Genomic DNA, 25,728 nt, shown 5'->3' with positions numbered 1-25,728 from the left:
ATGTGAGGGCGAGGATCGGCAAAGCAAGAGCAGCATATTTACAACTGAAAAACATCTGGAACTCAAAACAATTGTCAACCAACACCAAGATCAGAATTTTCAATACAAATGTCAAGACAGTTCTACTGTTTGGGGCGGAGACGTGGAGAACTACGGAAGCCATCATCCAGAAGATACAAGTGTTTATTAACAGTTGTCTGCGCGATATACTTCGGATCTGATGGCCAGACACTATTAGCAACAACCTAGTGTCAGTCAGTCAGTCAGTCACAACGTAGAACTTCGTACGTACGTACATCAGTTCGAGTTGCCATACCACATTAGCACAGAGATGCAGTTGTCGATTCAAATCCCATAGTGGTAGAAGTAGTAGGAGTATAATCAGAAATCCAAAAGATTAGGGGTTTCAAGAAATTATTGAAGGAGTATAGTACAGTGAAATAAATTTGGAAAGAGAAAAAGATAAAGACATGAGGAATTTAGAAGATTAGAACTTGGGAGAACACAAAGAGTGGATGCACCTTCGCCATTGCAAACGATTTTGAGCCATGTCATTCAAGGTCTCTAACCATCGGTTGCTGTCATCTCGCGAATCCCAACCAGGTAGTCTACACCTACCAACATGGCTCAGTCCACTTGTCAGTGACTTCATTGATTTGTGCCACGTTTTGGTCTGGCCACCCCTAGCTTTCTTCCAACCTACTCCTACACCATGAAACATTGCACGTCGGGGCAGTCGGTGGTCGGGCATACGTAACACATGTCCCAGCCATCTCAACTGATGAAGTTTCACTACTTCATCAATCGATTTGCCATCCCTACCTAGTACTCGTTTCCTAACAACTGCATTACTTACCCGGTGGTCCCAGGATATACGAGCAATGCTTCGAAGACACCTATGATCGAACACTAGTAGCCTACGAATATCCTCTACTCTTATTGGCCATGTTTCACTGCCATAGAGTAGGACGGAGCGAACTGCTGCACAGTAAACCCGTCCTTTGGTTGCTAGACGGATATCTCGCCTACGCCATAAATGACGCAAGTTGGCGAAAGCTAGACGAGCCTTCTGTATCCGTGCTGAGATTTCGTCACATACCAGACCACAAGGGCTGATGAGACTTCCAAGATAAGTGAAGTGGTCTACACGCTCAACTACTTCACTCCCTATCATTAGTTCAGGTGTCGATGCAACCCAATCCTGAAGTAACATTTTGCACTTCGAGGGAGAGAATCGCATTCCGAACATGCCTGCATAGTTGCTTATAGTGGTCAGAAGACTCTGCATGTTGTCAGCGTCTTCACCGAGTAAAACTATGTCGTCGGCGTATTCTAAGTCGACAAGTGAGTCTCCTGGTAAAAGTTCAACTCCTGGAGGTTTAGCTGATGAAAGTGCTATCTCTAAAAGTAAGTCAATGACAAAGTTAAACAAGAATGGGGAGAGTGGACAGCCCTGACGAACGCCACTTGTGGTAATCAGTTCTGATGACAGTTCGCCATAGGCTCTAACTCGACCAGTTGTGCTCGAGTAGAGAGCCTTTATGAGGTTAATGTACTTCTTTGGTACTCCTTTCAGTGACAAACATTGCCATAGAACCTCACGATCAACAGAGTCAAATGCCGCCTTAAGGTCAAGAAATACTACTATTGTGGGACGTCTGAATTTGTGTCTATGTTCTAGGACCTGACGTAGGGTGAATATCTGGTCTATGCAACCACGTCCAGGTCGAAAACCAGCTTGGTTTTCTCTAGTCTGCTCTTCACGAGCTTTGGTTAGGCGACCTAGTATTATTGAAGCTAATATTTTAGACACTATATTAGTCAAACTGATCCCTCTGTGATTGTCACAAGAGGACTTTTGTCCTTTCTTATAAACTGGCACAATCAGTGATTGGGACCAGTCAGATGGAATTACGTCCAGTTCCCAGATTCTACCTAAGACCTCAGTCAATCTCACTGCTAGTACTGGACCACCATCCTTAAAAATCTCAGGGGTCAACCTGTCAGGGCCTGCTGCTCTCCCTCGCTTCAGATTTCCTATAGCTTTTTCAACCTCACAGAGGGTTGGAGGACTTACATCAATTTGCCATTCAGGACGACTGGGGATCGTGGGTAATTGAAGTGTGGCTGAAGGCCAGTTGAACTGATCCCTAAAGTGTTCTGCCCATCGATCCAACCTCCTGGATTGAGAATGAATTATATGCCCATCTTTATCTGAGATGGTTTCACTGATATTCGGGTTCCTAATACCGGTTTCTTTAACGAGTCTGAATAGCTGCCTACTGTTACCTATTGCCGCTGCCTTTTCCATCTCTCTTGCTTTCGCTACCCACCACTGTTCACGATCATTACGTAGACTTCTTATAAGCCTGCGCTTAAGTTGACTCCGCTCTTCGTTATGCTCAGAGCCAGGTGGGATGAGTTTACGAGCATCTATCAGTGCGGTAGATGCTGCCGAGATCCATTGTTTCTCCCTAACGTTATGGTTTACCTTATTAGCGGATATCACTGCTGATTCCACAGCTTTTCGGATGTCATTCCACGCTGCCTCGGGGTGGACACAACTTACATGGCTGCCTAGTGTGGGAGAGAATAAACCAGATTGCAGTAGAGGAAGAAGCGCTGGGAGTGGATTGGGCACACTTTGAGGAAATCACCCAATTGCGTCACAAGACAAGCCCTCACATGGAATCCTGAAGGCCGAAGGAGAAGAGGAAGACCAAAGAACACATTACGCCGAGAAATGCGGACGGACATGAGAAGAATCAACGAAAACTGGATAGAACTAGAAACAAAGGCCCAGGACAGAGTGGGTTGGAGAATGCTGGTCGGCAGCCTATGTTCCATTGGGAGTAACAGGCAGAAGTAAGTAAGCAAGTAATATCTTTCATCCAATAAAAATGGTAATCAATTGTACTCCAAACTGTCTAAGTGACAGTTTCATGACAACTTTAGTTGTATGGTGATTACAAAGCCATAAGTTTATCATGATCCAATGGAAAATACATCATGTTAGATTTAATTGGACAAGAAGAAGTAAGGTACGCCAATCTGCGCTAAGTCACGTAGACTGCCCCCGAACAAGTTAAATATTACAGATGATGATGCAACCTGGTGTCATACGGTAATCTAAAAGTCCATGAGCTTCTCCTTTACATATGGTTCCCAAGAAGGATCAAGACTGGCGTCCACGTGGGATTATTGTTGTCTAAATAACCAGGCTGCCCCAGACAAATATCCAATTCTTCATTTACATAGTTTTTCTTTGAACTTAGATGGGAAACAGGTTTTTTCGAAGCTGGGCCTCGTAAGAGCATATCGTCAAATTCCGATGTCACCAGAGGATGTTGAATAAATCAGCAATAACCACACACATTGGTTTGTTTTAATCCTTGAGAATCCCATTCGGACTAAAAAAATGCCACTCAGACATTTCAACGATTCGTGGATGAGGTATTTGTTTACATCGACGACGTTTTGATCGCTAGCTTATCTACAGAAGGGCATATACAGTATTTACACATTATCTTCAGTCGATTCAAAACCTATGGCGTTGTGACTAACCCTTCAATGTAGATATTCGGCGCTCGACTGACAAGGTATCAAACTACTTTAGGAAAAGGTTGAAGCTGTTACCAATTATCCAGAACCACATTCACTAAAATCTCTGGGTCGATTTTTCGGTGTATAATTTTTATCGTCGTTTTTCACCCAATTAGTCAGCAACACTACAACCCCATAACAGATGAAACTGGATAGGAAAGAAATGAAGTCAAAAAAAGACGAACCTGCTGTTTTTGTCAACGCAAAGTCTACGATGACAAGCGCTACTATGTTATATTTAAACTCGGCATGCTTTGGGACAGACGTACTAAACGACTCCCAATCACAACTGCATTTCCTGACCTTTAGTTAATGTTCAACGTCTTTCGACAGCCTGACTCTGTAGTATATTAACTCTTTTGAGATTTATCCACATGAACCCTACTGGTCGAGCCAGAAGTTATGCAGAACTGTCGTTGGAATCTGCACCTTCAAGTAATCTCCACTTTTATCTTGTTGTTTGATGGAAATTACTTTAGAGATGCTTTATATGAATCTTCATTAATTGTTCTTAGTTGTGAAATTCAGTTCTTGTCTTAGGATATGCAGATAACAATGTTTCACTCGGTGTGAACGATGACAAAATACGGAACCATCCGAGCAGTTATTCAAGTATGTTTGCATTTCTCGTTCCATAAATACAAAATGTTGTTTCACGATTGGTTTGCATCAATGTCTTAACTAATGAAACGTGAAGTAATAAACCGCGTCAACCACTTCACTTATCTTAGAAGTCTTATCGGGCTCAGTGTCCAATGATATTTTACTTAGTCTTTAACTACTCACGTCACTTGTGAAGTAGGTGAGATGCCCGCATACCAACCAAAGGAAAAGTATAAGGTGCATCATTTCAATCTAAATTTATGGCTGTGAGACGTGGGTTTATAAGCGGGGAATGTCCGTAGATTTACTGATATTTAATCATATTAGCCTTCGTAGCAATGCTCATGCATAATGAGATCACTGAGTGAGTAATACTGAGGTTGATTACGGATAGTAAGTCGATATATGATGCAGCAAATCCTCAATAAAAGTGATTTGGATATAGATTTTTACCTACGTGCAACCACCTCCAACTTCAAAGTGCGGTGACGGCTGGTGTAGGAATGAGCCTAGGATTATTGTGACGTGGCTTAGAGTAATTCGCAATGTCAAACACGCATTTCATCTGTATACTACTTCAGAACATAAGTTTTAAAATAGTCTGATACTTTTATCTCGAGAATACATTCATTCTTTTTTATTCATTTTATTTATGCCTAGAATTTTCCACTACCACTCCAGTCATTGCTTATACTTTTCTGTCATCTCCGTGTCCTGATATGGTATGCTAAATTGGACCGATCCACGTATATAACAGATTCTACGTTGCATATCGCTGACTTAAATTTTATTCTAAGTCGCCAGATTTTTCGGGCAAACATGAATAAAAATAAACAGACCAGGCAACACTGACCAAATAACTTTCCACAATTCCTTAAGTACATTGTAACAAAAAGGCAAAACAACTAAGTTTTAAATTCAACACACAATACTTTTTTGTCAGTGATAAATTAATAAATGACAAGAATAAAAAATAAATGACAATAATCAGCGAACTGGTATGTTTGATCAAATTCCTGAGTGGACACTTTCCTGCATATATAGATGGGAATCTCCTCTTAAACAGAAAAAAAAATAAGTAGCTGCTTGAGCATACCATCGAAGATAAGTAGGATATACTCGCCAAACTGATATAAGGAAAACAAATACGTAAGTGGATAAAATTCTTAAAATTTAAATAAAGCGATTTACCTGAACAGAAATCAACATTGAAGTGAATAAAAGTAATTATTGAAATACCGGAGTAAGAAGAGATAGAATAAAAGGGAACTTGATCAGATTTAAGTAAACAGCATGAATAGTAAAAATCGAGAGGATATTTGAAGCTTTAAATGAATCTCTGGAGATGCCTTATCAGATACGCATATTTGTGCTTACAATTAATGATAATTAGACTATTACAGTCTAAAGAGGTAGATGAACACATTACACGTCGATTAGGAAGGATAAGTAAATTGAAATGACATTCCTGAATTTTACGCATTAAACGCTGTATCATTATCTTTTTAACATGATAGTAATAATAATTAATGAATAAAAGCATTGGGAAGTGCATTTAGTATGTTCTCAAGTAAATATATGTCAATCGTAAGTGATGAAATTAAGGTTAAAATCAACAGAGTACCTTTTAATATAAAACGTAATCTATCGACTTGTCAATATGTATGTGTTTGCACAAAACAGGAAGATAAAGAGAAGAAATAGTACAGTGAATACATTCGATGGAATTAAAAATAATTTAAATAGAAGCAATATACAGTAAACAACAAATCAGATATAAGTAAACAAAGTTAAATAGAAAAACACCTTAAACAAGTGAAAATTATCGAAAAAATAAGTCGAAAACAGGAGTTCCAAAGAAATCAGAATAAAACTAACTAAACTAAAAAACAATGAAAACAAGATGCAACAAACCTCGCAAAAAACAATTTAGAAAGCATCATCACATTGAAGGTCCTGATTAATAGATCCGGGTACAAGTAACTGCGTATGTTTCGACGCAAAATTTATTTTTGAACAGCTTAATAATAATCACACCGAAATTGTTTTAAATGATGATGGACGTTGAGTAAGAGACAAACTGATAGGTAATTCTTTCCTAAATATATATTATTATAACTACTCAATTGTGTATGTAGTGAATTAGTGGGAACAAAAATGTATGTATATGAAAACCACTCCACAACTTGTTTACAAAAATACTATAGACGAAATTGCTACTCGAACAAAGGAGTTACAGGTGTAATGCTGATGTTTTAATTATAAAAATTGAAAAATAAAGATGCGATACATGAAGTAAAAAAACACACAGAAAAACCTTTAAATGAGGATAATGTATAATTTTATGAGAATTTATTCAGAAAAGACGTCAGAAATATGAACGAGTCAAGGAAAGGGACGAAAACTTTCAATACTTATAAATATCATCAGAAAAAGTGTGGATGAACAAATAAAACATCAATGAAAAATGTAGAAGGAAATTAAAAACAGAAAAAAACACCTGGGTTAACGCACACAAGAGAATGTTTACTGAAAAAAACGACGTAAACAGAGCAGAAGAATAAATAGTAGTAAAAATTGATGTGTGATAACAACAGAAAATGCCGGATTTGTTGTTTAGGTGTAAAAAAAAAGAACATAATACTGTTATCTTTCATTTCATTAGGCTGTTTTGGGATTAACCAACATAAACAACAGCAGCACTAATACAACGAATGTACAACATTTAGTGATGATGTGAATGGTCGGAAAAAGGAAATGTCAAAACCATTAGTACAAACAAGAAATTATTTAGAAAAGATGAATTAAAAATACAAAATTCATAAACATAAAGTAAGAATCAAAGAAAAACGAGCTTTTTCATGTTAATCCTCTGATTTCAATTTGAAATTATGGCTTGCTATCAATGCAACCCACTACATTATTATTGCCGCTTTCTAAATTAATCATCCATGTAATTTTAAATGTGTAAATGCCGGGGAATCGAAATCTGTAAATGTGTATATATAGGCGTTAACGTGAAGGAAAATAGAACCAAGAAGTGTATTACAACCAAATACTATATAGCTGTTATACTAAGAAATCAAATCACCGATAATATGCGTATAAACAGATGCATAATAATAAACAGATTATATATATATAACTTGTCAACCGGTGACGGATAATGTTAATCAATGACTATCTTTCTTATTTAATAATCAATGCAGACAACAGTTTATTATAATGAGCCTGGCAATTACATAGATTACATACGTACTTTAATAAGCATTAATGTGAAGATATAATAGGAGAGAGCTTTGCAAGAAAATAAATAAAAACGAGAGAATAAACGTCATATCCACACAGGTCGGACAAATAATTAATAAACGTTAAAAATAAAGCAGTTGTTTGCTGATTTTTTTGAAGCATATTAATAAATAGATGGACAATGGTGGCAATAATCAAGAAAACCCAATAAGAAATAAACAAATAAATAAACGAAAAAAACAGCATAAAAACAATACCCAAAGCAAAACAAAGAGGTTAAAAAACATTACCTGACTTGACAAGAGAAAATATGAAGAAAACCCAGATTGGGATAAAGGTAGTAAGTAATATGAATGGCCCTGACTTACGTTATACAAGCACAAAACAAACCAAATTTTGTATAAATACCTGAATAGTGAATAACCGGTCCATAATATTCAAACTGTTGGAGTATGTACTCCCATACAAAAAGAGTGACACACAAGCATCAAAATAGTTTGAACCGAGTTATCCAGTAAAGATGATAGGCGCTATAATATATATATATATATATATATATATACCTGAATGGTTACCAGTTAGGCAAGAGAAAGCACATGAAACAAGTTATTGTGTTTACATGCACTAACTTGGAAAGACAACTGGTTATGAACTGGCAAGTTAAGTCGACATACGGTTTCAATTATGATATTAGTAACAGAGGTGGAGTTCAGAATCGAACACCACAAAAACAGAGATACAGAAGGTTGTATCATCCTTGTAAAAAAAAAGACGACCAGTGAGTAAATAAAATAAGTTCTGAATAAGTTATCTTAAGGTAATACAATAAGAAAGGATGGGATTGATAAAAATTCATAACAGATAAATTTCGAGGTTCATTCAAGCTGCCTTCAAATTTCGTTGGAAAAAAAATATATATGTATGTAACATTAAGTAACAATTATTCCATATGAATTCTAAGCAATCAAATAGATGAGATGTTCTTCTTAGAAATATGCCTGAACAAATTAAAATTAATTCATTAACTCGTATGCGCATCAAAAACTAGAAGTTATTGGGTTAGTACTATTTGACGTTGTAGCGGTGCTTCCTACAATTCGATCAGCTAGTTCTAGACTCAATTCTAATTCCAGTGGTTCACAATCATCATCGTAAGATGAATAAGGTTCAACATATTGTCGTAGATCTCTGTATGTACGATCAGTAGATCGAGACTGTGTTGGATTTGAAGTAAAAGCTGACGATGGTGACGATGATTGTTGTGTTGCATAATTTGTTACAGAAGAACGGTCAACTCGTCCTAAATTACACAACTGTTCAGATATAAAATTTTCACTTTGGCTAACTTGTTTCGTTTGAGTTTGTTGTTGCAGGAACGATGATTCAATATTATGATCAGACATACCGAATAGTGTCGTTTGAGGAAAATACATAAGATCAGGTGGTGTTACTGGACCTAAGCATCTGTTCGCATTCTCATGACCACTATTTCCTGAACAAGAAGATGTGGATAAGGATGTAATTGGATCTCCTCGTTGTAAGCTATGTGAATCACTTAACAAACGCATATCTAAACCAAGAGAATGACGCCAAGAACCGGAAGATGAACCGACAGAATTATTTATAGATGGTGATAGAGATGTAGTTGAATTACCGGAACAATTTAAAAATGGAAGTTTCCCATCATTTGTTGAATGCATTAAATGTGAATTATCATAAAACGAAGATGTGAAATGATTTACTGGTGTTGATGATTGTAAAGTAGATGATTGAGATATAAAGTTCGTTGTATTATGAGGTATTGGATAGAATGAACTTGCAACTGATGAATGTAAATTAGAACGATAAGCTTGCCAATGAGATTGAGCTGCTGCTGCCGCGGCAGCAGCAGTAGCTGTAGAAGAACCATGGTGATCTGTCAACAGAGGTACAGGTAATAAATGGTGAGCGGCAGCAACTGACGATGATACACGAGATGAATTAATATGATTAAACAGAGCACTGGGATGGAAAGATTGCTGTCTGATAATTTCCAATTGAGGTGTTGTATCCATTATATTAGAAAGATAATCTGTTTCCATTTGTTGTAATGAAGTGCACAAGTTCGAATTATTCCCTGTTAAAGATGATTTACCTGAGTGACAGGGAAGAAATGAGTTGCTTGAAAACTGATCCGATGATAAACGATCAATAGTATGCATTGATGAAGACATACTATTTACTCCAACATTTTGGTCATTACGCAACAGTTGTTCAATTAATCCACTTGTTCGACTATCATAGAAATTACAGAATAATTATTTAAATTAAATAACAGTGTAGGTGAGACTAAAAATTTATCATTAATGTTTATTTGGATAAAAAAACGAGTATTTCACAGTTCAGATTGAAAATGATAATATGTGAACAAGTGTATTTTGTCTTATGTCATTTTAACGAGTGGTAAAAAATAAACCCACTACTTTCTAGAGACTAAAATCTGACATGGAATACAAATTTTCCAACAAGCAAATACCGACACATCTATAAGTTATAAATATAAATATATATATATATATATATATATATATATATATATATACAAGAGCGAAAAGCCAAACTTAGCTGATAACAATAACTTGAAAAATGTTAACGTGATTCACTATAAATATAGTAGTTAGATAAGTTTAATAATGAACAAATACCAAAGGCCAAAAACTTATCACATCAGAATGAAAAGTCACTACGGAAACGACTCCAAAAGCTCATTTAACAAGTGTACTCGATTATGAGCTAAACTGTTTTTAGGATAGCTAATAATAGTACCTAATTACTTAATTCGAAGTAGATGTAGTTAAGTCCAACACTGAAACTGAGAGGTTGAAAGTTAATTTACTTCAGTGCTGATTTCCATGCAACTCAATAACGAGGTAGAATTACATGTATATGGTTTTGACCAACATGTTTATGTGAAGGTTGACGATATTACCGAATTAGAAACAAGATGTTTCAAGCACTTAGAAAAATAACACTGCTGATCATTTAGATACCCTAATTTCAAAACCGTAAAGCTTTAGATATTTTCTCAACTAGTTACAACTTATACACGTTATAAATCATACAAAATATGCATGCGGATTTCGGGGATTATACAGTCACATCAACTGTGGATAAAATTCGAAACATTTATAAATAAACAATAACAATTAGTAATTCTATGAAAATCTACGTAGTAAACTGAAGTAGACTATTGACGACATATGAAACAGTAGAAAACAATAACATCTAATCACCAAGACAAAAAATATATAGAAAATGTAGTAGCATAAATAAATTTACATAACGCCAAGCCATAACGGTTGAAAAGTGTGAAACCCTATTAAACTTAAATAGTTCAGTTATCTATTTGTCAAATGACAAACACTTAATAATGTTTAATTTTGTATCTAATATTTTGTATACAAAAAAATTATTCTGATAACTGGTTGTTTTTTTCTTTAATAAAAGTTAAGTGTGAGGCTTGCATCGAAAGTGGTAATAAGTCCCAAATTTTATATCACCAAGTTTTGTCTAGGAGATGTAAGAACAAAGGGAAGGCTGATAAAGCTTCACGTAACCACCAAGTAATACGCAAGATGCAACTGAAGATCAGAAACAATGGACAACTGTCAACAAAAGCAGCACAAAAGTTCAATACAGCCCTCCTTCGAGATACTAACACATTCAACGAATTCAAGAAAACTGTCAACAAAAAGTTCCAGGCCGTACAAAATCTACTGAAAGAAGATGAAACCACTATGAAGAACTACTGAAAAGAGATCGATATAGTGCTTAGTTCAACATGTCACGAGGTACTGGGCCTCAGAGACGCATCACCATAATTTGTTCGGTCTGGTTAGTATTCTTTAGCAAGGTTCTTTTCTATGTGATGGGGGTGATGTACCCATGCCTAACCCTACTTTACAAGGGCTTGGGATCGGAAGTAGCCCTAAAAGAGTAAGGACAATGGAAAAAGCTGTAAGAGAACGAAATATGAAACAACTATATGATATGACCAAGAAACTAGCAGGGAAATATTGTAAACTAGAGAGACTAGTCGAAGATAAAGAAGAAAAATCAATCAGAGTCAAAAACAGTGGAAAAGGTGAGCAAAGCGAATTGAAGGATTCTTGAATAGATCAGCTCCACTGAACATACGGACACCGAAGCAGCACACATAGACCTTTCTATAAGCGTCACTCCACCAACGATCGAAACAATCATCACGGTCATCAGACAAATCAACATTGCGAAAACAGTAGGACCAGACAATATATCAGCTAAAGCACTGAAGTCAGACACAGAAGCAACTGCAAGTATGCTTCACGTTCTATCCAGGAAGATTTGAGAGGAAGAACAAGTGCCAATAAACTGGAGACAAGAATACCTCAACAACACACCAAAAAAAGAGATCTGAGCGAGTGTAAAAACCATAGTGGTATCACGCCACTGCCAGTACCGTGAAACGTCTTCAACAGAGTGTTGTCAAACCGGATGAAAGATTCAGTAGACGCCAAACATCAAGATCAACAGCATGGATTCCGTAGGGGTCGATCGTGCACGGACCGAATCGCGACATTACTGATAACTGTTGAGCAAACAATTGAATAGAACTCGTCACTATACATCAACTTCCTTGAATATGAGGAAGCGTTTGGCAGTGTGGATAGGAAGACCTTATGGAATCTTGTTCGACACTATGGTGTGAGTAGCTGAGAAAATCGTCAACATTATCCAGAATTCATACGACGGACTGCACTACAAAGTCGTGCATGGAGGACAGCTGACAGACGCATTTCATATGAGAACCGGTTCCAGACAAGGCTGCCAACTCGACACCCTTTCTCTTTCATCTGGTGGTTGACTGGATTATGAAGAGGTCAACATCTGAGGGGAAGCACGGAATACAGTGGACAGCCTGCATGCAACTAGACGATTCGGACTTCACAGGTCACCTGGCTCTTCTATCCCATACAAACCAACAAATGCAGGTCAAGACAACCAGTGTAACAGCAACCTCTGCATCAGTAAGTCTCAACATACACAAGGGAGGAGGAAGCAAGATCCTCAAATACAACACGGTGAACACCAAATCAATTACACTTGATGGAGAAACTCTGGAAGAGGTGATGATTCTCACGTGCCTGAACAGCAACATCGATGAACAAGGAGGATCTGATGCAGACGTCCGGCTACCATCAACGACAGACTACTGTGGGAGAGGACAAACCAGCTTTCAGCTGAAGAGGAAATTAGGAAAAGACGATGGAAGTGGATAGGACATACGTTGTGGTAATCATCAAACTGTATCGTGAGACAAGTGCTAACTTAGGATCCTGAAGGGAAACGGAAAAGAGGAACAGCGAAGAACACACTGAACCTGGAATCGGAAGCAGACATTGAAAGAATGAATAGCAACCGGAAACAATTGTTCAGAACAGAGTTCAATGGAGAATGCTGGTGGGTGGCCTATGCCCCTGTTGGGCCGATCTTGAAAATTTCTCGTAATAGACAAGAAATGCTCAGGAAATATTAAGAAGCATTTTAACCAATCAGCGTTTGATTAGAAGTTTTGGTCGAAACATCACGAAAGTGAAAATTCATATGTAGAGGCTCTGATTGGCTGATTACTACACTGCTACTATGTTTTGTAGTATTGCAGAATTTTCAGGAAGAACCAAGGACTTCTAAATTACTGTAAAAACCCTATATTTTCTGTACATAAATGAACCTTTGGAGTTTCTCGCATATTTTGCGCCTTTTCTCTCGTGTTCAAGTCGATGTGTAGATTTAGCTTGGGGGTTACGAGACTAGCTTAGGATCCGAGTATAGCATTCAATAAGCAAGACATCAGCTCCGAGATGGATATCAGATGTGAGTAAGCATCATTTTCAGACCAACTATTGTAAGTTTAAAACTATCAACTATCAAAATATCACTATGCATTAAGGGTGGTATAACTTACTGATGACGGTCAGATTATTGATACTACACCGACCTACATGTAAACGTAATCGACCTTCATGGATAAATACAGTAAAGTACTTGTATTAGTTACGTGTCAAACGAAAGTCAAACAGAATGTACTTCAGTTTCATGAATAATGAATGCTGATAACAGAACAAAATCTAGTTTATCTAATTACCCACATAAATGGAAATTTTGTGGACCACTGTTGCGTTTGCGTGCCGATGGACCACCTACATTCGTGAAAAATTATAACGGCAAATTACAATTTTTTTACCAACTAAAAACCCTTGTCTGAATGCAGTGTCCAAAGTTTGTTGGTGATGTTACATACCAATGTCAAGGTGGTCTTCGATAGTTATTGAGAAATGTTGACACATATGTTTCGCAAACTGCAGATCAATGATTCAATTACACATGAGTACATAAATATTTAAATAGGCTTCGACGATCCAGGTGTATCAATCCCAGTTCCTACTGTTAATTTTGAAACCTTATAATATGGAGGCTACCCCAGATATTGAGTCTACTATGCATTCAGCGAACCCTTATATGTAACGTGGAATTAACTATAAAAATCCAGATTTCCAATTAAACTGTAGCGGACGTAATGTTTGTATGAAATGATAATTATTTTGTAAATTATTACGCGTTTTATCTGCAACACCAATACAACACTTTCATGTGCGCCTACGATCTAATCCTGACTTTAAGTGCTGATCAATTTACAGCTACTACAGTACGTTTTAGACAAACATGGGGATTTCCATACCATATACTAAATTCAATACTACTACTTATCATCAGTATTTTTTTGGAAATGTAGTTTACAGTTGCAACAACATGTGATTTTTGTAATATCTATACAACGAGGAAAATATATGACATTTTCTCGCTGTTGTCATCCGTACTATAACAACTACAGTATTTTTCATGAACAATCATTAAAAAGGAACAACGCAAAAGTTTCAACAACATATAACATTGATGAAAATTACCATCGACTTGGTGGTTGGTCAGTAGAGCATGACAGACCAGAGAAACCAGAGTTGAATATTCCGTTGGGAGGATTCGAACTGTATGCTTGAGAATTCGATAAATGTGTTAAAGATTTTGCATTCTGCCAGTGAATACTGATACAAGTCGGTATTGAATTATTATTGTTAGTAGTATTTGCTTGTTGTGAACAATGGTAAAAATTCATAGATTTAGTTGCGCTACAAGTGTCAACAGATGAAGATGACGATGAAGTCAAACAATTTAGAACATTTGCATCGTTGTAATCCTTATTGCATTCGGTATTTGAACGACTGTCAGTAACTTTAGTAGATGAATAGTTAATATCCAGTGGATACTGTAGCTCACAAACAGGTGATAAAGAGGGTTTAGTAACGTCACTGTCGGCTGAAGGCACATGAATGCGATGACCAGGCAGGTTACTGGATACGGTCCGATGAGAAACACCACCACCTGACCGGTTATTTATTTTCCCATAATTGCCAGATCCGGGTCTTTTTAAATTAGTAGTATCCATGGAACAAGCCCGTCGACGTACATATGGCTTAGCAGCTACATCTGGATTAATTCTCCAATATGATGACTTTGTATTGTCTGATGATTTTGGACATTTTGTAAATCGATCATGTAGTGACAGGTTGTGACGGATTGAATTCTATCGATAACAAAAAAGAAATGTGCTTTATCTTTGCATCATCATATATGTAAATGCATAAAATATCCTGCTGTCTCAAACTTAAGAAGAGCAATAATAACACAACATATTATAGACTAGGATTGAACAAGGAAGTAAAATAAATAATCAAACCAGTAGAAGTAGAGTACTCTGTAAATAAACCTCAGATTTCATTCGTCAATCTCTAATAACTAATAAAGACTCCTCTACTGCAAAACTACTTATATAAATACTATTTATTCTTAGGAGACACAACTACTTCAGGTGAAAGGCATAATAAAACCCTATTATTTCTTGTGAATGTGTGCTTTAGCATGCTCTCGCTTGACAACAGCCGACAACGATTTCTGGTAACAAAATGATGTAATGTTTGGAGGCACCCTGTGCTCGAGCGTCGTTGTCCGAATGATTGCTGACAACCAGTGACAACACCATATTAATTATAATGAGGTTCAATATAGTTAGTGTCACCTTCATGAAATATCGACTTCGGTGGCTTGAACAACATCGCAGCCTCTCTCGGTTCATGAAGTATTTTCCGATGCTGGAGCTGGGTGGAAAAAGCGGAGAGGTGATCAGTTTATGACGTGACTCCGTAATATGTATCCAAGGAAGCGGTTTAGAACAACTTCCTGTAGGTCTATTACGACTTCCCGGTTTGTGTCCTGGAGATGGTACAACTCAATTGCTTTAGATATTGTCAGACATGGTTCAGATTAGAAGAAGCCAGTGGCGATCTTGCTGTAGTTCTCTTTTACATCCCTCACAAAAGTGAGGGGAACTACCTTATCTGAAATAAGTAGTTCTATATCTTTTTCCTATTTGAACTTTATCTTCGAATACACACTATTCTTTTTGTTCTTGATTGCACTCCGTTTCTCTCCTTTATTTCTCAATGCTATATCTACATTTGTGTAGTGTGTACTATTTTTTGGTGCGTAGTTGTATCAAAATGAACATAATAATCAGAAATAAACAGGATTCGGTAGTAACAATTTCCTCACCAGTTAGTTTGAGATGTTATACGTTTTGTCGAATTCGATAGTTCAAATCAACGGAGCACAAACTTTCAAATACGAACATAGTTCATGGATTGTGATCAGTGTATCAAAGCAATCATAGCTGATCTCAAATGTATAAAAGACATGTTTTTCTCTAACAATACTATGAATGAACACTGTAGTTTAATCTTAAATAAACGAACACTAATTACAAATGATAAATTACTTTTTATATCAGATAAAAAATTGCCCACAAAATAAACTGATACATGATCTGAACAATTTTGAGTCATGTTTAACTTATTCTTTACTTGCTTAATAGTGATTATTCACACGACCAAAGTATCAAGAGAAAGGTTGATTCAGACTATGATTTCCGATGTGTAAATGTGTTGACACAAGCTATTCACTATATCTAAAACAACAAATTTCCTCAAAATATCACACGTTACATTATCAAATGGGACTTCATCGAGACTTGATTACTCGATGAGGTGGTGTACACTTCGAAAGACGAATATGTTGAACAACGAATGCTTTTGTCGAACAATATAACTGGGTATCAAGTAACAAGCAACTAGACCATCATGTCTTCATATCATTGCATACGCAAGGATCTGGATCTGGGGTTAGAGGGGAAATTAGGTCTTCATACAGGATTCAAAGCATAAGACTACGACAACAGCCTACTTAAATTCAAACAACTCTTTGAGTTTCGTATTAAGATTTTTATGAAATACCGCAGGTATACGCATACATACTAATTGAACTATTTATCATGAATAAAGGGAACTAGAATGAACAGTCAAATTTTTACGGGAAAATGTGCTGATGTACGTTCCACTGATCATAACAGTCGAAAACTTAATAAACAAATACTGTGTTTGTAGAACTAGCCCTACGACAGCAGGGGTATAATAATGAATAAAATGGATTTGGTGTGTCTTGACTGTGCAACAAACAACAAGTAGTTCTTAGATTACTGTTAGTCTCAGATTTTTTACTGCATGAAGCCATTGTGTAATTGTTCCTCTCCAGCTTACTTAAAGATGCTTTTTTTATCTTCTCTATTATATCATAGTGATGTTTTCCAAGAGTTTGGGTCACTTACAATGTAGATAAAGATGAGCACAAATTCCCTCATTAGACAAAAATTGTTGGGAATTAATATTTGGCCATTCTGCTATATTTTCCACGGTCAAGTTAGCGATCATAACACACACATTCCTTAGTTATGCACCCGATATGAGGTAGATTTTGTATATTCCTTCCATAAATGAAAATTCTGATATTTGTTTAACAAATGAAAGCTCTTTAATCGCCTTTGTTTTTTGTTTTATTTATCTGACGTCACAAACTGAATGCCCTAATGGGGAGATGTGCTGATCCTAGTGGCATAACATAGCTACAACGACGATACCAGTACATATTTTAGAAATTCAAGTTTTTATTAGTGAGATTATATATATATATATATATATATATATATATATATATATATATGGACTGAGACAAAACATGATCATTATTACAAATAACATGTGTACATTCTTCATGTGAAATTTGCAATGGAAACATGTATTGGATTAACAAAAAAATAGATAAATGGACATAGACATACATACACACAACCGTATATATACAAAGAACGTGGATGTTAAAGATGTGTAAGGGTAGACAGTATATATGACCTTCAAAAATCAAGGCTAAGAGAGTTGGTCGATGAATACATGAGCTAAACGGGACAAAATATGTACTTTTAGATTTTGGTAGAATGGCACGTGGTGACCAGTATCACCAAAGGACAGTAGACTGATCGTATCAATATCAATAAATAAGCAAAACAAGAATTAATGTAAGGTAGTACTTAACTGGGTATATGCTGACAGGGCGCAAACTACAGAAATTATATACGCTGAAGATTTTGGAAAAATCAAACTGATTAATAATGTAAAAATAGCAAGGTTTAGAAAATCGCTACACATAATATTTTGCTTTTATCAATGAGATTAGTTTGTCAAGTACTTATTCATATACCCGGCTTGGGGGCTTGGAGTAAATGCTTGTAATCTAGCTACCTGAACCAAAGTAAATAGAGATGAGTTCAGAGCTGTAACTCACTAGTTGTGAAAGTGAAGTTCTTTGACATCACCTGACTACTTCCTTCAGTCAAAGAATAGTTAGATGGAATAAGAGGGTAGAAATCTAGTTTTAGGAACATGGGAAGTTCAAAAATACACCCAACTTCTTTTAGTTCTGTAGATTAGGTGCAAAGATATTTGAAAACCATAGGAACATGACTGATAAAAATTAGTCAGTCGGTAGTCGTGAACAAAAGAGTGATGATATTTTGTTAGTCAGTGACTGATAGTCGGCGATGCAAAACAGTTTATTATAACACGAAACAAGAAATTTCAACAAGTAAATGCTATACTGACAATAAATAAATAAATTTAGGAAGCATGTCTGACATTATTTAGGATGCATCAATCAAATGAAATACGAATTCTATTGCGTTAAATATTTTCTTAATACTGAGATGGGCAATATTCACAAATAACAATGCCTTTAAAGCGCAGGGAATACTTAGGACAATATGGGAAAAAAACATTTCATTAACTTTAGTAAATCTTGAATGTACACAGAGGTGATAGCAAAGAACATATTTGATTGACTACAAATAATGTTTAATTTGTTCATTCTGGTTAGTATTCTTTAGCAAGGTTCTTTTCTATGTGATGGGGGTGATGTACCCATGCCTAACCCTACTTTACAAGGGCTTGGGATCGGAAGTAGCCCTAAAAGAGTAAGGACAATGGAAAAAGCTGTAAGAGAACGAAATATGAAACAACTATATGATATGACCAAGAAACTAGCAGGGAAATATTGTAAACTAGAGAGACTAGTCGAAGATAAAGAAGAAAAATCAATCAGAGTCAAAAACAGTGGAAAAGGTGAGCAAAGCGAATTGAAGGATTCTTGAATAGATCAGCTCCACTGAACATACGGACACCGAAGCAGCACACATAGACCTTTCTATAAGCGTCACTCCACCAACGATCGAAACAATCATCACGGTCATCAGACAAATCAACATTGCGAAAACAGTAGGACCAGACAATATATCAGCTAAAGCACTGAAGTCAGACACAGAAGCAACTGCAAGTATGCTTCACGTTCTATCCAGGAAGATTTGAGAGGAAGAACAAGTGCCAATAAACTGGAGACAAGAATACCTCAACAACACACCAAAAAAAGAGATCTGAGCGAGTGTAAAAACCATAGTGGTATCACGCCACTGCCAGTACCGTGAAACGTCTTCAACAGAGTGTTGTCAAACCGGATGAAAGATTCAGTAGACGCCAAACATCAAGATCAACAGCATGGATTCCGTAGGGGTCGATCGTGCACGGACCGAATCGCGACATTACTGATAACTGTTGAGCAAACAATTGAATAGAACTCGTCACTATACATCAACTTCCTTGAATATGAGGAAGCGTTTGGCAGTGTGGATAGGAAGACCTTATGGAATCTTGTTCGACACTATGGTGTGAGTAGCTGAGAAAATCGTCAACATTATCCAGAATTCATACGACGGACTGCACTACAAAGTCGTGCATGGAGGACAGCTGACAGACGCATTTCATATGAGAACCGGTTCCAGACAAGGCTGCCAACTCGACACCCTTTCTCTTTCTTCTAGTGGTTGACTGGATTATGAAGAGGTCGACATCTGAGGGGAAGCACGGAATACAGTGGACAGCTTGTATGCAACTAGACGATTCGGACATCACAGGTCACCTGACTCTTCTATCCCATACATAGACTCTGATAATGCTTTAATAAAAGCACGCATTTGTTCGTGCCTCACTGGACGCAGGAAAAGTACACTGAGAAGACCCATAAGGGTTGAACTGGAGGACGAGAAAGCCAAAAGTAAGTTCCAGGAACAACTGAGTTCACATCTAGGCAGTTCTGCAAACGAGGTTTATCCAGACATTGCTTGGAAAGATACACGAACAGCTGTGGAAACAGCAGTAACACCTATTAGTAATTTAAACCAAAGGGTTACAAAAAACCAGTGGATTTCTTCTAAGTCTATTGCACTGATGGATTCTTGCAAACTCATCTCATCAGGATTTGAACACGATGAAAAGCAAAAACAAATCAGATCTAGGTTAAACAAAAGTATGAGGAACGATCGTGAGCAGTGGTGGACAACGAAAGCAAAAGAGATGAAAAAGGCAGCGGTTGTAGGCAACACCAGGCAACTATTCAGACTAATAAAAGAAACCGGAATTAAGAGGTCAAGTGTAAGCGAGACAACCTCGGAAAAAGATGAGATTCTCATCTGCTCTCAGTCCAAACGTTTAGAACGATGGGCGGCACACTTTGGAGAACAGTTTAGCTGGCATTCAGCTACTCTACAGTTACCCACCATTCCCAAACAGTCTGAATGGAACATTGAAGTAGGTCCCCTGACTCTAGTTGAAGTTCAAAAGGCTAAAGCTAATCTGAAACGAGGAAGAGCAGCTGGTCCAGATGGATTGGCTCCAGAGGTCTTCAAGTATGGTGGCCCAATTTTAGCGATTAGGTTGACTAATATTCTGGCTAAAATCTGGGAGACGGACGTAATCCCATCTAACTGGTCACAATCTCTGATTGTCTCAATATATAAGAAGGGGCCAAAATCATCCTGTGATAACCATAGAGGGATTAGTTTGACCAATATAGCTTCTAAAATACTAGCCTCAATAATTATCGGGCGCCTAACTAAGACTCGTGAACTGCAAACACGAGAAAATCAGGCTGGCTTCAGACCTGGTCGTGGCTGTATCGACTACATATTCGCCATTCGTCAGGTTTTAGAACACAGGCATGCTTATCGGCGTCCGACAATGATAGTTTTTCTTGACTTAAAAGCAGCATTTGACTCTGTAGACCGAGAGGTTTTGTGGCAGTGTCTGTCATTAAAAGGTGTAACTCAGAAATACATAAACCTTGTGAAGGCTCTTTACTCGAACACTACCAGTCGAGTGAGAGCTTATGGCGAACTGTCATATGATTTTACAACCTCAAGTGGTGTCCGTCAAGGCTGTCCACTATCCCCATTTTTGTTTAACTTCATTATAGACCTGTTGCTGGAAATAACACTCTCGTCGACTGAATTTTCAGGAATCGATCTTCTACAAGGAGGTTCACTTATCGACTTAGAATACGCAGATGACATAGTCCTGTTTGGTGAAGACGCTGATAAAATGCAGAGTCTTCTGTTCGCACTGAGTAATAATGCCAGGATGTTTGGGATGCGTTTCCCCACCTCTAAATGTGAATTGTTACTCCAGGACTGGCCTACGTCAACGCCTAAACTAAGGATAGGGAGTGAAGTAGTCGAACGCGTCGACAACTTCACTTATCTTGGAAGTCTGATCAGCCCTAATGGGTTGGTGTCTGACGAAATTTCTGCACGGATTCAAAAATCGCGTTTGGCTTTTGCCAACTCACGTCACCTATGGCGAAGACGAGATATCCGTCTATCAATTAAGGGACGAGTATACTGCACAGCAGTTTGCTCTGTTCTACTTTACGGCTGTGAAACATGGCCATTAAGAGTAGCAGATACTCGTAGGTTACTAGTATTTGACCACAGATGTCTTAGAAATATTGCTTGCATCTGCTGGGATAACCGGGTAAGTAATAGTGAGGTTAGACGCAGGGTATTGGGGAATGATGGTAAATCAGTTGATGAAGTCATGAATCTTCATCGACTGAGACGGCTGGGCCACATGTTACGTATGCCTGAACACCGATTACCACGACACTCAATGTTGACTAGTATTGACGATGGTTGGAAGAGAGTTAGGGGCGGCCAAACCAAAACGTGGCATCAGTGCTTGAAGTCACTAACTTCTAGTCTGAGCCATTTTGGTAGATGCAGACTACTTGGTTGGAGTCCGCGTCACTATCGTAACCAATGGTTGGAGACTCTGGGTGACATGGCTCAGGATCGATCACAATGGCGTAGGTGTATACACTCTTTGTCATCCCTTAAACCGTGAGATTAAAATTGCTTCATATCTGTCTTTCTTCATGTACCATATCCTTATATGCAATCTTTCTTTTATATCTTACCACCATTAAATTAACTACTTCTATGAATTCGGTGTACATCTTGTTGTGCTGATGAGGTATGGCAACTTGGACCGATGCATATATGTGCCTGGTCCTACGTTGTAGCTGACTGATGCAATAGAATACAACTATTAGGTATTTATTGGCACCAGACCTTTTTGTCTCGATTATACGAATATCAGATACATACTACTAAAAGAACGCCACTTTAGACCGACCTAGATAGCATAAAGTACCAAGTTTACTTAAAAAATTCCCCTAAAGCGCTTTAAAAATCTTAAAAACTGTACACTATACTGGCTGAAATATACCTTTATTCATTAACTGGTATATTTTTGTTGCTAAATGAACATACTACGCAATACATATCGTACATTTCACATTATGAAAATTAATGTAAACTGAACTAGTGTGGATGTAAGTCTTTACTGATTTACTTGGCTTTAATCTTATAACTGACTATAAGTTGCTGTGTTTAAGTCTGCATAAGGGTCTAGTTGTACAGTCAAATTACAGATATTGAATAAAAATGTGTGGTTATGTTTAGAAGACTACATAAGATTATTGCTAGTACTTTCCTTATTAGCAAGTGTGGTATGATCGAAAAGTTTTGGGCTTTTTGAGTAGCTAACCACCTCAGTATATGGTAAGAAGTAGACGGGATCAGTAAAATTTTTCTGAATAATGTTTGGACTACTTTTAAAGGCTCTTTAAAAAACAAGCAAAACCATGATGGAATATTATTTGAAGTGATTGGAATAAGATGTTTTTTTTAAAGATTTGAGTGATAATCATTCAATAGAAGCGAATCAGTCATATGATTGGCTAATATTTGAGTATGTCTGCAACCCAATAAACCTTACATACATACATTATACAAATATGTGGAAATAAAAGCCATAAAAACCTATTATTATTTTATTGTGGGTGGAAAGCCATCCCACATAATTAGGGTCCACATGTTTACACTCGAACATTGAAGCTGACTATATAGAAATCGGTAGGGTAGGAAAAAAAGAGGGACAGGACCGTATAAATAAATCTGAAATAATTGGCGCAATGACATTCCTTCGAAAGGCAGGCTAGTGGTAAAGAAGCAGTCAGCAAAAAATGTGATCTCAAAATAACCATGACAGACGAAATATATTGATGGAGCAATAAATGTCTGTTAGCCCTGATCAAATGTTGTGTCTGTAAGACTACCAGTCTAGTAAAAGATAAACAATAATATGTATGTGAGGTGGTTAGAATGGCAAAATAAAACCAGTCTAGGATATATGTCCTTAGAACAAAGGTCATTTGGGGAAGAAAATGTTCGTGCAACCTTCTAAATAATAAATTTTAAAATTTAGACGATATTAATTATCTAAACAACAAGAGTAAATTAATGGTAAGCCCTGGTGTAAAATAAGACGACAGTGAAGGTATAGTATGTTTACCTGTGTGTACATGCGAAGCGAATAAATCAGATGGCAATGAAAATTTACTGATTGAAATATTGATATATGCTAAGCAAAGAAAACCTGAAAATTATCTTGGAAATTAAGATGACAATTTGTCGACTGAATTTTAAACTTCGTACACTCATTCACCAGGTATTTGGGTGTGAGTTACACTATATAAAAAAGGTTGCATATACTACTCGGTTCCCCAAAGTCGAGGTAGTGGGTGATTTGAGCATAGGACTTAGTGACTAAGAGTCGAACGGTTTAACTGCTAAGCGAAGTCTACTGATATTTTGAATAAATACAAAAGGACACAAACGCCAGTTCTTAAATGATTTATTTTTGCAAGGGATCGACGATGGACAAACACAAATTTCAATAATTAATACCTGTCGATTAAGAGGTGGGTAATGTGATATGAATACATCTATTTAGTGAACTCCAAGGACAGGGTGTATTACAGAATCTTTTTACAGTACTATCAAGTGTAATTAATAAACTGGTGGTAGTATTTTAATCACTACTACCAGAAATTGTTCAAAAAATTTGAATATAAAAACATAAACAAGTGTTATGTGAAACAACATATTTTTACTCACCTTCCATCCAGCAGAACTTGTTGGATCACTGCGCTCCCGAAAATATTCATAATGAGTAATTATGAAGTCATAAATCTGTTGTAAAGTTGCTTGCTTATCTGGATAGGAACGTATAGCAACTGAAATTAAGTCTGAATATGTCTCAGAACCCCAAGGATTACGCCTTGAAGACTTTTTAATAGGGGTTGTGCTAGTTGGGGCAGATGCACATGCTGAAGAGCCGGATGTAGGTGTATTTCCGACCGGTGTGCCAGATCTTGAAGCATTTGATGTTGTCATAGCACGCGGACGTAATAGTGAACATGGATGAATATTTGGTAGTGTAGATGGATCATGAAAGTGAGTTATGTTAAGATTTGTTGAACTTCCGACGCACTGCTTTTCTAACCCATCTGATAAAAGTGCTGATCGAAGAAAACTATCGCATGTGATAGGATTTCCGCTTGACATACCAAGACTTGTAGTGGAATTTAAGTAAGAAACAAAACTTGGTGTAGAAAGTTGAATTAGAGTTGAATCAGGTGACATTTTAGGTGAATGAATACTACCATGGCTAGCTTGTTGTGACTGACCACCTGATGGACTATGTTTTGAAGGCATTGCTTGATCAGGATAAGATCTAATCGTAGAAAGCGATGAAACATCTTTATGCTCATTGGCGTTTATAGATGACCCAGAAAGTATGGATAGAGAACAGGGATTAGAAACAAGTGTATCACGACGAATATAGGAAGCGGACATGGAATAGTTGAGGTACAAAAAAATTGGAATTTTCGGAACTAAATGTGTTATAAGATCTTCACCCAGTAGCAACAATAATGATGACCAAGAGGAAATGTTTTGATGAAGTTAAATATGAATAAATGAAAGTATAAGACCTGGCTAGTAAGCACAATAAAAATGGCGCTTTTAGTAAATGAGGTAGCAAACGAAAATTGAGTTAAAATACAAGATTTTCGTGTGTATATGAATGTTTAGAAAAATAAATGAAGTTATCGAAAAGGTTAGGTGCCACACGAGAAAAATCACAATTGTGTGGCCATATGGCGCTTTTACGTAGTAGAAACCTGAACAGAAAAAAAAACACAATGGCAGATTATTAAGGCTTAGAAAACATAATGCAGCATTCAAGATACACAACTGAATGTTTAAAAGCCTTAGAAAAACATCTGAAACGTATAAAATATATTTAAAACTGGTCATGTAAAACAAAATGAAATCCCTGACAATTTCGGAAACATATGCAAATGAACTAGAACGCCTTTTTGTGATCATTTAAATAATATTCGTTTTATTCACTGTATGAAGGTAATCATTAATATCAGTATATCGTGAGTAAACACAAAAACCAAAGTGATGTTTTTCATTAACCTAACATGTTTTTTGATGTTATCGATCTTAAAAAAGAGAATAAA

At 36.9% G+C, this 25,728-nt stretch overlaps 1 protein-coding gene across 1 annotated transcript; it reads right to left on the bottom strand.

Moving 5' to 3' along the window:
* Positions 1–8,492: 8,492 nt before the first annotated feature.
* On the bottom strand, positions 8,493–25,054 carry Smp_012010 (hypothetical protein; the record flags this gene model as incomplete). Its single annotated transcript, XM_018798140.1, has 3 exons — positions 8,493–9,729; positions 14,439–15,112; positions 24,314–25,054. The coding sequence occupies 3 exons, from the start codon at positions 25,052–25,054 to the stop codon at positions 8,493–8,495; spliced, it is 2,652 nt and encodes an 883-aa protein (XP_018653112.1).
* Between the last annotated feature and the right edge of the window lie 674 nt (positions 25,055–25,728).

This window comes from Schistosoma mansoni, chromosome 6, assembly GCF_000237925.1.
Source record: "Schistosoma mansoni strain Puerto Rico chromosome 6, complete genome".
Lineage (NCBI taxonomy): Eukaryota > Metazoa > Platyhelminthes > Trematoda > Strigeidida > Schistosomatidae > Schistosoma > Schistosoma mansoni.
This window is presented reverse-complemented; position numbering and strand designations above follow the sequence as displayed.